Here is a 15000-nt window from a genome sequence, read left to right as displayed (position 1 = left end):
TATTGTTGAGGTAATTTCAATACTGAACTCGTATATAAATAATTTTGTTGAGTATATAATGAATTTTTTTTCATTGAATAGGTAGTCAAGTGCAAGAAAAGATCATCAAGATTTACCGAATGAATAAGAAGAAATTCGGCTACTCATTGATCAGAAGGCTGGTACAAAGGTTTGTATTTAAATTTTATTATCTACTTTTAATTATCGTTATATAATTAAAATATTATTTTGATAAGAATATTATATTTCTTTTAGTTTCAATGGGCTCCTTATTCTACTGAAGAAATGATGATTTGCATCCCACATCACTTAAGAGGCTCATTAGATGTCTGGATGACGGTGGTCTCTCTGATATGTTATGCTATTGTCGAGTGGCATCCTACTGATTGCGTGCTCTGCCAATTTGGTTTCGTACAATCTATTCCAAAAGCACCTAAGAATCTCGACGATATGCATATCATCGATAGACAGGGCAAAAAAGAAGTCGACTGACTGCTACAGCATATAGAGTGATAATGATATGGGAGCACTGATTTGGACGTATTTCTCGTACGGAACTCATTTATGTGGATCATTATTCCGTTGTGAATGATTATTATGAGTGGTTAAACACGAACGGGAAATCGTTCCTACTTTTCGAGGAAGCATGAGGCGCGAGGAAGCACGAGGCGGGAGCATCCATCAACGTCGACAAAGACGTCCACCGTCACAACATCATTGTCCTCCGACTCGTGGACGGAGAACAGGCACTTCCAACTCGTCCTCAGTTGCAACACCGGAACCATCACAGCAGCCACCGCCTCCACTAGTGTACATTTCGCAGTCGTTTCAGATGCACCACAACCATATCAGATGGTACCGCAACCATTTCAGATGTCACAGCAGCTGAGTCAGACGCCACCGCTTCCATATCAGATGTCACTGCAGCCATATCAGATGCCACCGCAGCCGGGTCAGATGCCATTGCCGCAGGGTTTTATGACCCTTCTTGGCGTATATTATACTTCTAGTAGATCTAAAGTGGGGTTCATATGATGCTTATTTGGCGGGGCAAGGTGGACATATATATGTGGTTGAGAAGGAAAAGAACATATGTTGATATTGAAAATTTGTCTTTGAGCACAATAGGAATACAGTGTTGTGTTGCCAGAGAAATTGAAGACAGGAAAATGGAGTGTGTACAGGTAACACTCTGCTACTATCCCTTGTTTATTTTGTCTTTGCATTGTCCCTTCCTTACTTTTATGCCTAATGAAATATCTGCTCGCTCACCGGTGAAGCTCGTATCGCGGTTTCCCGATCATCCCAACATTGGTACATTGCATGACAATTTTGTGTTAGCATCTGGTAATTGTTCAATGCATCAATGCTTTATCATCTTTTTTTCATTTGGAAGTACTTCGGATGGTTACTTCAATCATTGGTATGATTTTTATTTATTTATTTAGACATGCTGTTGAGTTCTTTGGAGATTACGGATATCTCGGAGCAAGAACTCGAGTTGATTGAACCGTTGGAGAGTAAGTTTCCTATTGACAAAATCAAGGTCACAGTTTGTTGTCAAAGTTCATTCATTTGCTTTCGTTTTTATGTTTTGTCATCAAGGTACAAGTGGATGACGTACAAAGAAGCTGCTACTGCTCGGACAGCTATCGGATGCGGCCTAATACATCATGGAATACTAAAGGTAGAGCAGCATTTCAGTAGCAATTATATATTTGTTATTACTTGCTGCTGCATGGTCTGCAATAAGTTTCCTGCCTGGTGAACATATGTGCGTCACTTTTTCGGTTCGGTACCTTTATCCGGATCTAGCACTCTGAGTCTAGCTTTTATAATGGCAGGGCTCTTGCATTGCATTATATTTCATCAATAGACCAGAGTGGCTCATTGTTGATCATGCCTGTGCTGTATATTCTCTTATTTCAGTTCCTTTATATGACACTCTAGGTTTGCCACTACCCCAAATTCTCTTCTTTTCGATTGAATGCTTGTCCAACTTGGCCTATTGCTAAGATGCTATATTGAAAATTAGGTTTTCCGCAGGTCCGGACGCTGTCAAGTACATTATAAATCACGCAGATCTAAAAGCTGTATTTTGCATGCCCCTAACTTTGAATTCTGTAAGTTTAGGCTTTCAATGTTGCATATATATATATATATATATATATATATATATTTAGGGAATTATGTTCCGGTTTCCATTTTGACAAATTGTTTCATTGTGAATAACTTTCTACCGTCCTAATATTAATTCATTTCCCCCCGTGGAACTTGCAGTTGCTGAGCATTTTGTCTGAGATTCCATCCCTTCGATTGATTGTGGTATAAACTTGCTAAACCATAACTTTATTAGTCTGTCCATCTGTTCGTTTGATTGGTCGGAGGCACATCTCACCTCCGGATCGGGGGTTGACCTCATTTTAATGATTGAAGGCTCATATGGTCTTTGATGTGCCGAAGGACGCACGGACCTCATAGGGGCAACAAAAGTACATACTGATATGCCATATTCTATGGAGTAAAAGTATTTGCTTCTTTAACCTGCAGGTAGTTGGAGGAATGGAAAATGAAGTGCCTTTGTTGCCATCATCAACTAGCGTTCAGGTTGTCACATATTCACAATTATTAAGTCAGGTATGGAGATTAGATCCTAAAAGCCCTCTAATTTGTCAATAAAATATCCCTCCTGGTTTTGGTGTCTGCTATCTACTGGTAAATTTGCTTACTAGTGTGTGATATAATTGCTTTTCATGGGACAGGTTCGACTAGGGCCGTAGTAACCTTCACCCATTTTGCCAACCGAAACCAGACGACGTCGCTACCGTTTGCTACACTAGTGGTACAACTGGAACACCAAAGGTATTATTAGCTCCCCCCTGTGAATTTTAACAGATCTTATCTAAGTAACCATGAACTTAAAAGGCTTACCGTCCAATTGAAGAGGCAATGATACAAACTAAAAATGGAGGTTGTTTCATTCACCTGCTAATACGATTCATAACATTTTGGCAAGGGAGTGGTGTTGACACATGGGAACTTGATTGCAAATGCATCTGGATTCACCATTTCAGTAAAATTTAACCTCTCAGACGTGTAAGTTGTATTGGTTTAAAATGACGTTTTACAAATTCATTCAGTTGTGGTGAAAATATTTATAATGTATGATTTCTTCAGTTACATATCGAATCTCCCTTTGGCACATATTTTCGAACGATTTGATCACATCAGTTTGGCTCATTTTGGAGTTGCAGTTGGATTCTACCAGGGGGTATGGATGACAGTAAACCTTCACACTTCCTACTCCGCTATAATGTTCTGTTGGAGTTTCTGTTTAAAATATTTTTATTTTCTTGAAAATTTTAATATTATGTTATTTCTTTTTAGGCATAATGTAAAAAATCCTTAACTTTTGATTAAATTGTTACTTTGAACTCTATTTTTTTGGCTTGGGGTTAAAAAGCCCTTCTGTGAATTGAAATCATGAATTAACAAACATTTATGTTCAAAATAAGAGTCGTTTTACTCTAAAATAAAATATTAGGGTCAAAATGTTCAATAAGAAGAAGAAGAATAAAGGTTAAAGTGAGTATTCAATCAAATATTAAGAGTCTTTTTACTCTAAATAAAATGTTAGGTATTAAAATATTTAAAATAAATAAAAAAAATATCAAAATGAGTATCTCGATAAAAATTAAGCTCTTATTTTAATATTGTATTTATTTTTAATATCTATATTTTGATGTTATATTTTATTTTTTTATAATAATTACATAATGTGCCAACTTTGTTGAGAATTTTACTGACAGTGACATGGTGTTGGAATGGAGGATACCATGAAATTAATTGATGACTTTGCTGGCGATTTGATCAAATTGAAAAAAAACTCCCTTATCTCTGAATTTTGTTTAATCGTGAATAAACGCTTCGACATAGCTGTAGAGGGACACTCCTCTTTGCCGTGGCATTGCCTGGAACTCTCTTTAATAAATGGCAGCCACGCGCATACAAGTGAATAAAAGTAGTCACGGGATGACTCTGCCTGACTAGCTTGGGGGTGGAAGGTATGATTCCTTTCACCTAGAGTGTGGGATGGTAGGTGTGATGAGCTGACTCCCCTCGTAGCAGCGTAAAAAAAACTGAAAAAAATAAGAAAAAAAATGTGTAGTAAGTGAAAAGGGAGTATAAATGTGCTTAATGAATGAGTTAATGTCGTGGCAAAACTAGGGAACTCAATTAGAAATTGCCTAAATTCGTTAAAGTATAGATTAGATACAATAAATCACACACACAACACCATAAAGAATCTTGACCTAGGGAAAAGTACTTGAATTCTTGATATGTCTAGCATGTAGAAGCCGATTTTTTCTGAGGGTTGAAATTCAATTTTTGTCTTGTTGTCCTACTGTTGAAATTGCCATAACATTTTGATTGTGTTAATTGTTATCCATTGCTTGAGAACAAGCAATAACTTAAGTTTGGGGGTGTGATAACTCCGTAAAAAGACTATTTTTAAGGTCTTTTCAACTTAAGTTATTGTTTGTTTAAGGGTACATATAGGTCATTTTAGATGTATGTAGCTGCATATAATTACATTTTTGGTGGTTGTGTTATTTTATTTTATTAAGGTGCTATATGAAGAGGAAGGTGTGGTTTTTAGTGATGTGTAGGAAACAATAAGCAAAATAGGCGAGCTGGGAAGTAATGCCGCGGCATCACACGTTGCTGAAGCAGATTGAAATGCCTAAGCATTTCTGGCGCGGAAAACGACAAAAATATACAGCTGTACGTGGACAACTGGCTCTGCAAGTGAAATGATGGCTGTAACAGCCTGCTAGGGGACCACTGACACCTCGAGGATAAGGTTCATGCACAACATGTGATTCTAGGGGTATGAGGGGTATTTTGCACCCAACAATATCCCAACAACCTCATCATTACCCCTAGATATTTTTATTATATATTACACCTCACAAGAGAGAGAGAGTGGGGAAGAAAAGAGACGCATATTGTAGAAGAAAAATCAGATTTTTATTTACCATTTTCCTTTCTTCTTCCTTAGGTTTTCCTCCATTGATAAAGCTTCAAGGAGTGGCGAGCTAGGCGCCGAGAGGAGCTAGCGAGCTAAGGCGATTCGTGGTGGCCGAGGAAACCTCCGGTGGCACGCGTCGAAGGCTCTTTCTCACTTCCCTTTGCTGTTATTTTATTTATTTTATTTGATGGTTGTTGGAACGAATATTTTGTGGATTTTTCTATGGATATTTTGAACCCCACCATGAACTAACTTATTTGGTGGTGGTTGATTTAATGGTTGTTTAAACTTTATTTTTAATGGTATATTTAAGTTTACTTTGGTTCTTTATTTGCTTTGCTTATGAATGCTTCACCATCTAGGCTTGTAAGAGGCATGGAAATGTCCATTTCTTAGATGAAGGCTAGGTGTTCGGAAGAATCCTAAGCTAAAAATACTTGTAAGTTTTCGGAAGAAACGTAAGACAAGATCCTCATAAGCAATGGGTTATAGTATTTTCAAGGGGCTTTAAACCGGCCTAGGAATAGTATAACCTAATCCCTTAGATCTCGGAAGAGACTAGGATAGGATTTCAACGACTAAAAAGGGTGTCTTTACCAATAGGGTAGGCTATCCAACAACGTTGAGTGAGAGCAGATGCCTTGGCATCCTATTCTGTTAGGTTCCTGTGAGAACATTTTAGGAAAGCCCTGTCGAGTAAGTAAAGACTAGATAGCTTAAATCTGCCTGAGAGATAAGTTTAGTATTCTTAGATCAATCCCTACCATTCATTCCATTGGAAACTTGTCATGTGAGGATTATCTTATTTTTATTTTATTTATCTTTTATTTACTATTTTTACCATTTTTCATTTTCTTGACATTTCATCATTTTCAACACTAAACATCTATTCTTGCCACTGCATTTCCATTTGCTACACCATCACACCATCAATCCACATTCACCAGTATACACATATCCATTGCCGTGACATTTGTATATATCAAGACTAACTATACTTAGATAGAATAGTGCATAAACTTTACTCAATATCCTTCCAATCCCTGTGGAGACAATACTCACTCATCACTTTATTACTTGAGCGATTGTGTATACTTGCACATTATTTGCGTATATTTTATAGTACTCACAACACGTGAACACCCCACCTTAGTGGGTCATTAGAGGTATGAATGTCGGTTATACCTCTTATATGTTATGTTATTATTAAGTGGCATCCAGTTGATCGTGTGCTCCGTCAGTATGGTTGTATGCAATATATTCCTGGAGCACCTAGGAATTTAGACGACGTGCATAACATAGATAGATGAGAAAAGAAAGAGGTTAACTGGGTGGTGAGACACAAAGATTGGATTGCGCTTTGGGAGAACCGATATGCACTGTTGGCCCCTCGACAATATTACGCTGAAACTGGTCATATGGTTACGGATAACTATATGGACTGGTTTAATGAAAATGGGAAGACGTTTCTACTTTCGGCGGAAGCACGAGGGGTTAGCATTCCTAAGCGCCGAGAAAGACGTCAACTGTCTCAATATCATCATCCCCCGATGCGTGGATGGAGAGAAAGCGCCACCGGTTCTGCATCAGTCCCACCACAACATCCTTATCCGCCAATGTCGCAGGGGTACATGCCCAGCCCTCCACTTCATATGCCAAGCCCACCAGTTCATATGCCATATTCGTAGGGTTACATTCCGAGCCCGCAGGGTTACATTCCTAGCCCGTCAGGTTACATTTCGAGCCCGTAGGGTTACATTCCTAGCCCACCAGGTTATATGCCTAGCCCGTAGGATTTTATACCATATGGAGGTGCATATACGACTATGTTTAATGATCCAGCATATGGTTCATATGCATCTTATTTGGCTGGTGGTGCTTCTCCACAGACACCTCAATCTCAATCTGGATCACAGACATCGATGCCAATGTTTCCAATGTTTTCACAATTCTCGGGGAGCGGTGGGATTGTTACTAGTACTCCTCCAGGGTCGTTATTTTATACAGGCCCTTCAGCCCCTTCAGTGTCATCTACACCAAATGAAGAAAATATTGATGATGATGATAGTGAAGATGAGGAGACTGAAGAACAAGTTCCACGAAGAAATCCTCCACGAAATAGACAACCACCGCCATGTGGAACTCATTCGAGAAGACGGCATCGGTGATCCAGTTGTATTTTAATGTTATTTAAATAGTTATATTTCAGAATTTTATGTAATTTGGTTATGTTATTTAAATGTTTCATGGTTGTTACATACATATTTTTAATGTTATTTTTTATTTACATTTAACATTAAATGTTTTTAAAAATACAAATTATATTATTTGAAATTTAAAATAAAAATAAAAATAATATTATTCAAAATTTAAATTTAAAATATAAATTATAGTATTCGAAATTTAACATTAAATTTCAACTTAATATTCTAATTGTATTTGAAATTAAAAGTTATATTCCAATTATAGTTCACAATACTTAAATTGAAATTAAATTTATCCATACATATGATTTTATCATTAATATATATATTAAAACGTATACATTAAAATCAACTTATCACTTCACATTTATTCGTAAAAACATCTCGATGCTCATTCCATACAATTTCAATGTCACAATCAACTTATCACTTCACATTTATTCAATTTATCCATAACATTGTATCTAATTTATTCAAACTTCACATAACGTTTTAATTTAAGTTATGAACTTAAATTAATATATGTATAATTTTATTCTTAACTTGCTGAACTTTCAAAAGAAGTTAAATTTTGGTTATAATTTACCTGATTGCACAATCCATCTATAGTTCTCGAGGGACATGAGTGACATAATAGGGCAATAATAACATATTCTCTGACAAAATAATGGAAGGCGCCCCCCGGGAACGTGCCTTCAAGTCCCCTGAGAAATAATAGGTACTGATATGAATAGTGTCCCCGAGGGACATGAGTGACATAATAGGGCAATGATAACATATTCTCTGACAAAATAATGGAAGGCGCCCCCTGGGAACGCGCCTTCAAGTCCCCTGAGAAATTATAGGTACTGATATGAATAGTGTCCCCGAGGGACATGAGTGACATAATAGGGCAATGATAACATATTCTCTGACAAAATAATGGAAGGAGCGCCCCCGGGAACGCGCCTTCAAGTCCCCTGAGAAAATAGGTACTGATATGAATAGTGTCCCCGAGGGACATGAGTGACATAATAGGGCAATGATAACATATTCTTTGATAAAATAATGGAAGGCGCGCCCCCGAGAACGCGCCTTCATATGAATAGTACCCCGATTATAGACACTATTATATGCAATGTATTATAAACTTTTAAAACAAACTTCAGTTCACAAGCTTTCAAATTCTCAAATTCCCAAACTCTAAATTCTCAAATTCTCTAAAAATGAGTCGTCTTTCTACTGTTGTTTTGTATGATGAAGAAATAAAGGAAGTTGAAGAGGGGGTTGTTTTTGAGTCAGATCATTATATCCCCTTAACCTTGAAGAGAAACATCACAATTGAGGAGTTAATCACAAAAATTTCATTAAAGATTCGTGTAGCAGGTCGGAGAAGACTATCTTCACTTCAGTACAGATTTCCTACTGAACTTTTTCCGCTCACGTATGCATCATTTCAGCTTTCAAACAATGATGATGTTTCTATGATGGTTGATGCTCATATGGGGAGTTCACAATCTCCTATTGAAATGTATGCCACTTTTATTGAGGTTAGTGCTTCTCGTGGTCTCTCATATTCCTCACTTTGGCATTGCATATCAAGCTGATCAAGTTGATAGACTGACACAACTGATCTGTAATGATTTCACATCATTAATGGCGGATCTAACGCCAAATGCCATGCCATCAAGTTCAATAGGAAGATATTCATCTGCAACTGCTTATGATCTCAACCCACGTGGCTTCACCAATAATCCATATGGCAACATCTCTTCTACTTCAAGGGGCAGGCATTCAGCTGCCAATGTTTTCGACTTACATATGGAAATGTTAACGAGACGGCAGTCTATTCACATCCCACATGATACAATGGCCTCAAGTTCAAGGGGAGGATACACAAGCGGGAACTTATTTGACCTCAACATTGGATTATCAAAGAAACCCTCATCTCCACCAGAAAAACCTCTTCGGGAGCCAGGTGCAGATGGTGCTGAAACAAGATTATTAGTTGAACCTGACTCACCACAGTTTAACGTACATTCTGATGCTAACGAGGATGACGTTCCGATAAATACAACACCAGCCGAACTTCCTGCACATATGCATGAGGCTGATTATGATGCAATGTATGAGCCTAAATTTCCAGATCTTCCTGATGTTGGCAACTATAGACTTCAATCATCAGTCAATGACGGTAATTTACATATTGGAATGGAGTTCGCATCGAAGGAGGAAGCAATGATGGCAATAAAGAGTTATAATATTCGTAACTCAGTTCAGTCCCGAGTTGATTGATCTAACACAGAGAAATGTGTCTGCTACTACGTCCAACATGACAACGGATGTCAATGGATGGTCCGTGTATCAAAGAGGAAGAGGAAGAACAACTTATGGGAACTAACCAGATACAACGGTCCTCATACATGTTGTGCAAGAGGTATAAACCATGATCATCCCAACTTGGACTCCAACATTATTTGCCAAGCAATCATGCCCATTGTGAAACAAAGCTCTCATATAGTTGTTGCAGTGTTGATTTATGCTATACAGTCACAATATGGGTACACTGTCTCATATAAAAAAACATGGTTGACAAAACATAATGACATTTGCAAACTTCATGGCGAATGGGATTCCTCTTACAACGAGCTGCCCAGTTGGTTTCATGTTATGCAAAGACTCAATCCCGGGACAATTGTTGAGTTCGAAACTCAACATCATTACGTGAATGATCGAATGGTTCGTGATCGCTTCCAATTTTACCGTGTCTTTTGGACTTACCCTCAGTGTATTAATGCAGTCAAGTACTGTAAACCAGTTGTCCAAATTGATGGTACTTTCTTGTATGGGAAATACAAGCAAGTTTTATTATTGGTTATGGTCCAAGATGGAGACCGCAATATTCTTCCTATTGCGTTTGCCCTCGTTCAATGAGAAGACACTGAGTCTTGGGATTTTTTCCTTAAAAATTTACGTTTACATGTTGTCACCAGGGAACGAGTATGCATTATTTCAGACTGAGGAGCCGGGATAAAAGCAGCAATGGACTCTTTGGGTACAATGTATAGACCTCCACATGTTCAACATCGTTATTGTGTCTGTCATATTGCTGCAAACTATTACGAAAAATACAAGAAGAACGATGAACATCAGTTAGTCGTGCGGATGGGTATGTTACTTTTTCCCAATTTTTCTATCAATTTCTTATTACTTATTTATACTTCATATTAAATATTACATATTCCTAATGGCTTAGGTTACGGACTCTTACCTCAAAGGTTTGAGTCGATGCTACAAGAGCTGTTTGGCAAAAATAAGAAGGGGTGCGAGTACATTATAGACATCAGCAAAGAAATGTGGACAAATGCGTATGACGGGGGCTATCGCTATGGTCATATGAAAACAATCTTGGCTGAAGTAATAAATTCAACCTTAAAGGGGGCGCGTCATTTACCAGTCACGACGTTGGTTAAAACGGCTTATTTTCGTTTGGGTCAACTCTTTGCAAAGCTCGGTGGACAAGCTCTTACTTGGATGCAAAACGACCATATTTACCACCCAAGACTAGTAGCTGATTTACAGAAAAAAGTGGTTGCATCAAATGGGATGTTAGTTACAAATTATTCTCGCACCCGTGAATTGTTTCGTGTAACCGAATTGCCACGTCCGCTGCAAGGGATTGAAGCTAACTCTTTCAGAGTTAATCTGTAAGAGAGGTGGTGCGATTGTGGTTTCTTTCAAGCACTCAATATCCATGCTCTCATGTCATTGCAGCTTGCTCACATTCGCATTTGGACTACAAAAATTATGTTGATCCGTATACCAACTTTCTCAAATATTCAAGGTATATGAATTTGAGTTTCAGCCCATAGAAATGAAAGAGACCCAAATGAGATTCAAACTTGGCTTACAATTATACCAGATCCATTGCTATTGAGGGACTCAGGTCGTCCAAAATCTACTATAATACATTGTGTATGGATATTCGGGAGAAGTCAACAGAACAAAAACGATGTGGGCATTGTAGAAACATCGGGCACATAGAAAAAATGTATAGCTCTGTTATCATCATATAACCGTTAACTCTTATGTAATTAATATTGTATTTAAATGATGTTTTTGTTTCTAATAATTTAATGTTATTGCATTTTATATAATTTGTCAATGTAGTACACCTAAATAATTTTTTTTAACTTTAAATACATAAATATTTTCAATATATTTATTTAATATAATAATTAATATTATAATAATTTCACCTCTAAGTAGAGAAAATATTAAATTAAACAAATTAAAAGTTATTAAAAATTTATGTATACGATGACACATTTCATGTTCTGATTGGAGGATTAAATTTATTAAATTAAATTTTCATAAGACTAAATTCATAAAATATGTAAGTCTTGAAGATTAAATGTGTAATTATACTAATTTATTAACTTATGCATCAATATTTTCGATAATATTGATAAGAGATGACTAGATTGATAACATTTAAATAATTACTGATAAAATTAATAGATCGATATCAAAATCAAAATAATAAATAACCATATGTGTAATATTATAATTTCATACATTTTTCCTATAACTACAATAAAATCAAAACTGGTTTCATATATGTTATTCACTATTAATCAAAACTGATAATTCTTACATATATCGTTACCTATTAACAAAATACCAGCATGGCAGCCGAGTCATCAGAATCCCGTGAAGGCGCACTTCGAGAAATATATATCAAACGGTACTAAAAAGATAAATATTCGATTAAACAATGTCAGTTTGGTCAAATCGCCAACCTTATGCTCTACGACCCACTTTATTCTGTAGTGTCCCCACTCCCCAGATTGTATAACAGAATTATGCAGGGTACTACATCAGAAGTTAAGCTGTGAGATATATATATATATATATATATATATATATATATATATATATATATATATATATATATATATTTAAAGGAATTATATATTAAATGAATAATTCTAATATAAAATAAATATAGTAACAATTTTTTAAATAAAACTAAGTGTGCTACTAAATGATATAAATTCAGAGGAATAGTTAAAGCAATTACATACACATATCTTTATGCTAACACTCTCATCTCTTATAAACTTTTGTTGGCAGATAAAGAGACCCCAAGCAAGGGCGTATTTTGCAAAAGCAATTTCAAACATGTATGCAGAGCTGAGTACATCTGATCCATCTACTCTTAAGTAATTGTGAGAGTTCTGAAATTTCATCTCCATTGGAATCCTTGTGAATTGTTCCCAACCATTATCTTTTTTGTTTGTATCTGATCTCAGCACTTATCGTACCCGTTATGCTAATATGCTAATCTCATCTCCCATCTTTTTATTCTATCATCCTAGCTGCTGATCATATACATTCTTAGCTATAAAAGATATATAGAGAAAATTGCACGAACCAAGAGAGACTTTATTGTTCAAGAAATTATTATTTATTGAGATTCTGGGCTTGAACACTACATAGCAAGGATATGGGATTTGATATCAAATAAGTGATTCTTTAAACAAATATAATAAAATATAAAACCCAAAATTTAGAGAATAAATATGATTTGGACCCAAAACTAATTAAAAGAGAATAAATATGATAATTTTACTATTTTTAACTTATACATTTTTATTAATTTAATATTTCATTTTTAAATTCGTAAAATTGATTTCAAAATCATTTTAATTCTTTCATTCGTGAGAAATGCAATTTCATAAAAAAGTAATTTTCGCAAATCTATTTCTTATCCACGATTCAATCAAACAATCCACTGACGAGATAAATTATGCTAATTAAGGGGCCATTCGAATTTATAAGATATGGACTAAAATAATATGTAATTAATTTCAGACTTCTCATCAACTAATTATATCTACATTGTTTTTTTTTAAGAAATCACTGAATTTATTTAAAATAAAAAATATCCTAAATTACAATAAATATTTACAAGTATAATCGTAAATTAAGCACATAATTAATACAATTTCCTATAATCATTGAAGTAAAACTAGTAACTTAAGATCATACAATGACCATACAAGGAAAGATTAAAATCTAACCAAGAAAACTCGAACAAAGATAGATACAAACATATTTGATCGCATCAACAAACATACCACAAAAGGAGATCAAGCTACTGAAAGATCACCGATAAACTGCAAATCAGACTCGAGCGACGTGAAAAGCTATCCACAAACGCATAACGGGTATTCAAATCCAATATGAGGGTCCAAAGCAGGAAAGATCAATAATATAACAGATAAGCGTCATCTTGATCAGCCGTGGCGATGTCTAATTAACCCTTAGAAAAAGATTAGTGAAAACAAAGACCAAACGGTCGAAAAAAACGTGCCAAAAGATAGAAGAAAATGTTTCATAAAGGCAGAGAAAAAAGTGTCATACAAGTAAACTTATTGAAAATTAAAAAAAGTACAATAAAGTATACCGACAGTCGACAATCAACATTAAAATTGTTGTGGCAACCGATCAATAAAGACAAAAAAAATATAGATGAACGATCTAGCGATGAGAGAAAATAGGAGATAAAACTAGGAGAAATAAAATAAAAAATCTTATAAGTCATTCCAACATATCATGATTGAGCTCCCACTCATATAACATCATCAAAAATTTACCTTGTCGCTTTTATTCAAGATCTTATCGTTAACATATTAACCTCATAGTATATGTTTGATCCATTTATCAGATTTATCACTTTTATCTCAATATTTCATTATAAATTATAAGATGAAATTAGTTATTACATAAAGTAATATTTAAATCATTTAACCTTGATAAGTGACATATATCTATATTTTATTTTCACAAATCATATAATATCATTGAAAAGATGTCATTAACTCTTAATTTAAACTATAATTCTATATCTTTAAATACATCTACATCATGTATGAGTCACATACCTAATATATCATTCATCGACTTACTACTTTGAAACACATCAAATCTTGATACATCAAAGTATACAAGTCACACACACATTGTCCCACATTTATTCAAGTTTAAGGTAAATATATTTTGAATATCATAAATAAATTTAATTTTTAAATCGATTTAAGATCTTAATTCAATTTAGGTCTAGTCCATTGTAATGTCAGTTTAAACCAACACATTTATGTCTATACTCACGAGTCAACCTGCTCTTATAGTTAAGATAAACTAGATTCTTATTTGAACTTTAGACAACATAATAATCCTCAAGAATTATTTACTTGGGATAATTATATATATTATGTACATTTTTAGATTAAGTAATATAAATTGTTTTATGTATCATAATCAATGAAGGAATACTTCATTTATTTTAATTTAATTTAAATGGGTTCAATAATTATTTATATATATTATTTCACTTGCAAGTTTAAAAAGGAGTGGTTATAAAGTTGTATATATTCATATTTTTTAGTTTATTAATAATGCACATATCCTATAGATGCAGTTGCTCGAATCCAAATTCTTTAGAGAAAGACAATATTCTCTTCTTCTATAAGTGAGATTACTCAATAGGTCGACAATTTTGAAGTTGCTTGGAAGGATAATTCTTTATAGGTATTGTTGGTTTTTTGGAAAAATCCCACATTGGTTGTGTATAAGGAGGAGGGGAAATTCTTTTGTTATAAATAGAGCCATCCTCCTCCTTAGTTTAGCATCCCACAAATATAAGCCTTCTTCACTATTAAAAGCTATTTGTACTCTTTCTCTCTTTGTATTTCCTCTATTAGTGAAATATTATTTTAG

General features: G+C 34.9%; 1 protein-coding gene across 1 annotated transcript; it reads left to right on the top strand.

Moving 5' to 3' along the window:
* Positions 1-1088: 1088 nt before the first annotated feature.
* LOC120146071 (long chain acyl-CoA synthetase 6, peroxisomal-like) lies at positions 1089-12425 on the top strand. The gene is made up of 12 exons (XM_039159735.1): positions 1089-1185; positions 1260-1336; positions 1449-1687; positions 1845-1950; positions 2047-2123; positions 2281-2325; positions 2551-2637; positions 2773-2862; positions 3017-3096; positions 3178-3271; positions 3831-3861; positions 12352-12425. Exons 2-12 carry the CDS (start codon positions 1324-1326, stop codon positions 12423-12425), a joined length of 936 nt encoding a protein of 311 aa, XP_039015666.1. The 5' UTR covers positions 1089-1185; positions 1260-1323.
* Positions 12426-15000: the final 2575 nt, after the last annotated feature.

The sequence above is a fragment of the Hibiscus syriacus genome, unplaced genomic scaffold, assembly GCF_006381635.1.
Source record: "Hibiscus syriacus cultivar Baekdansim isolate YM2019G1 unplaced genomic scaffold, ASM638163v2 tig00110895_pilon, whole genome shotgun sequence".
NCBI classification, from domain to species: domain Eukaryota; kingdom Viridiplantae; phylum Streptophyta; class Magnoliopsida; order Malvales; family Malvaceae; genus Hibiscus; species Hibiscus syriacus.
Note: the sequence above shows the minus strand (reverse complement) of the source record. Positions and strands in the feature narration are given on the sequence as shown.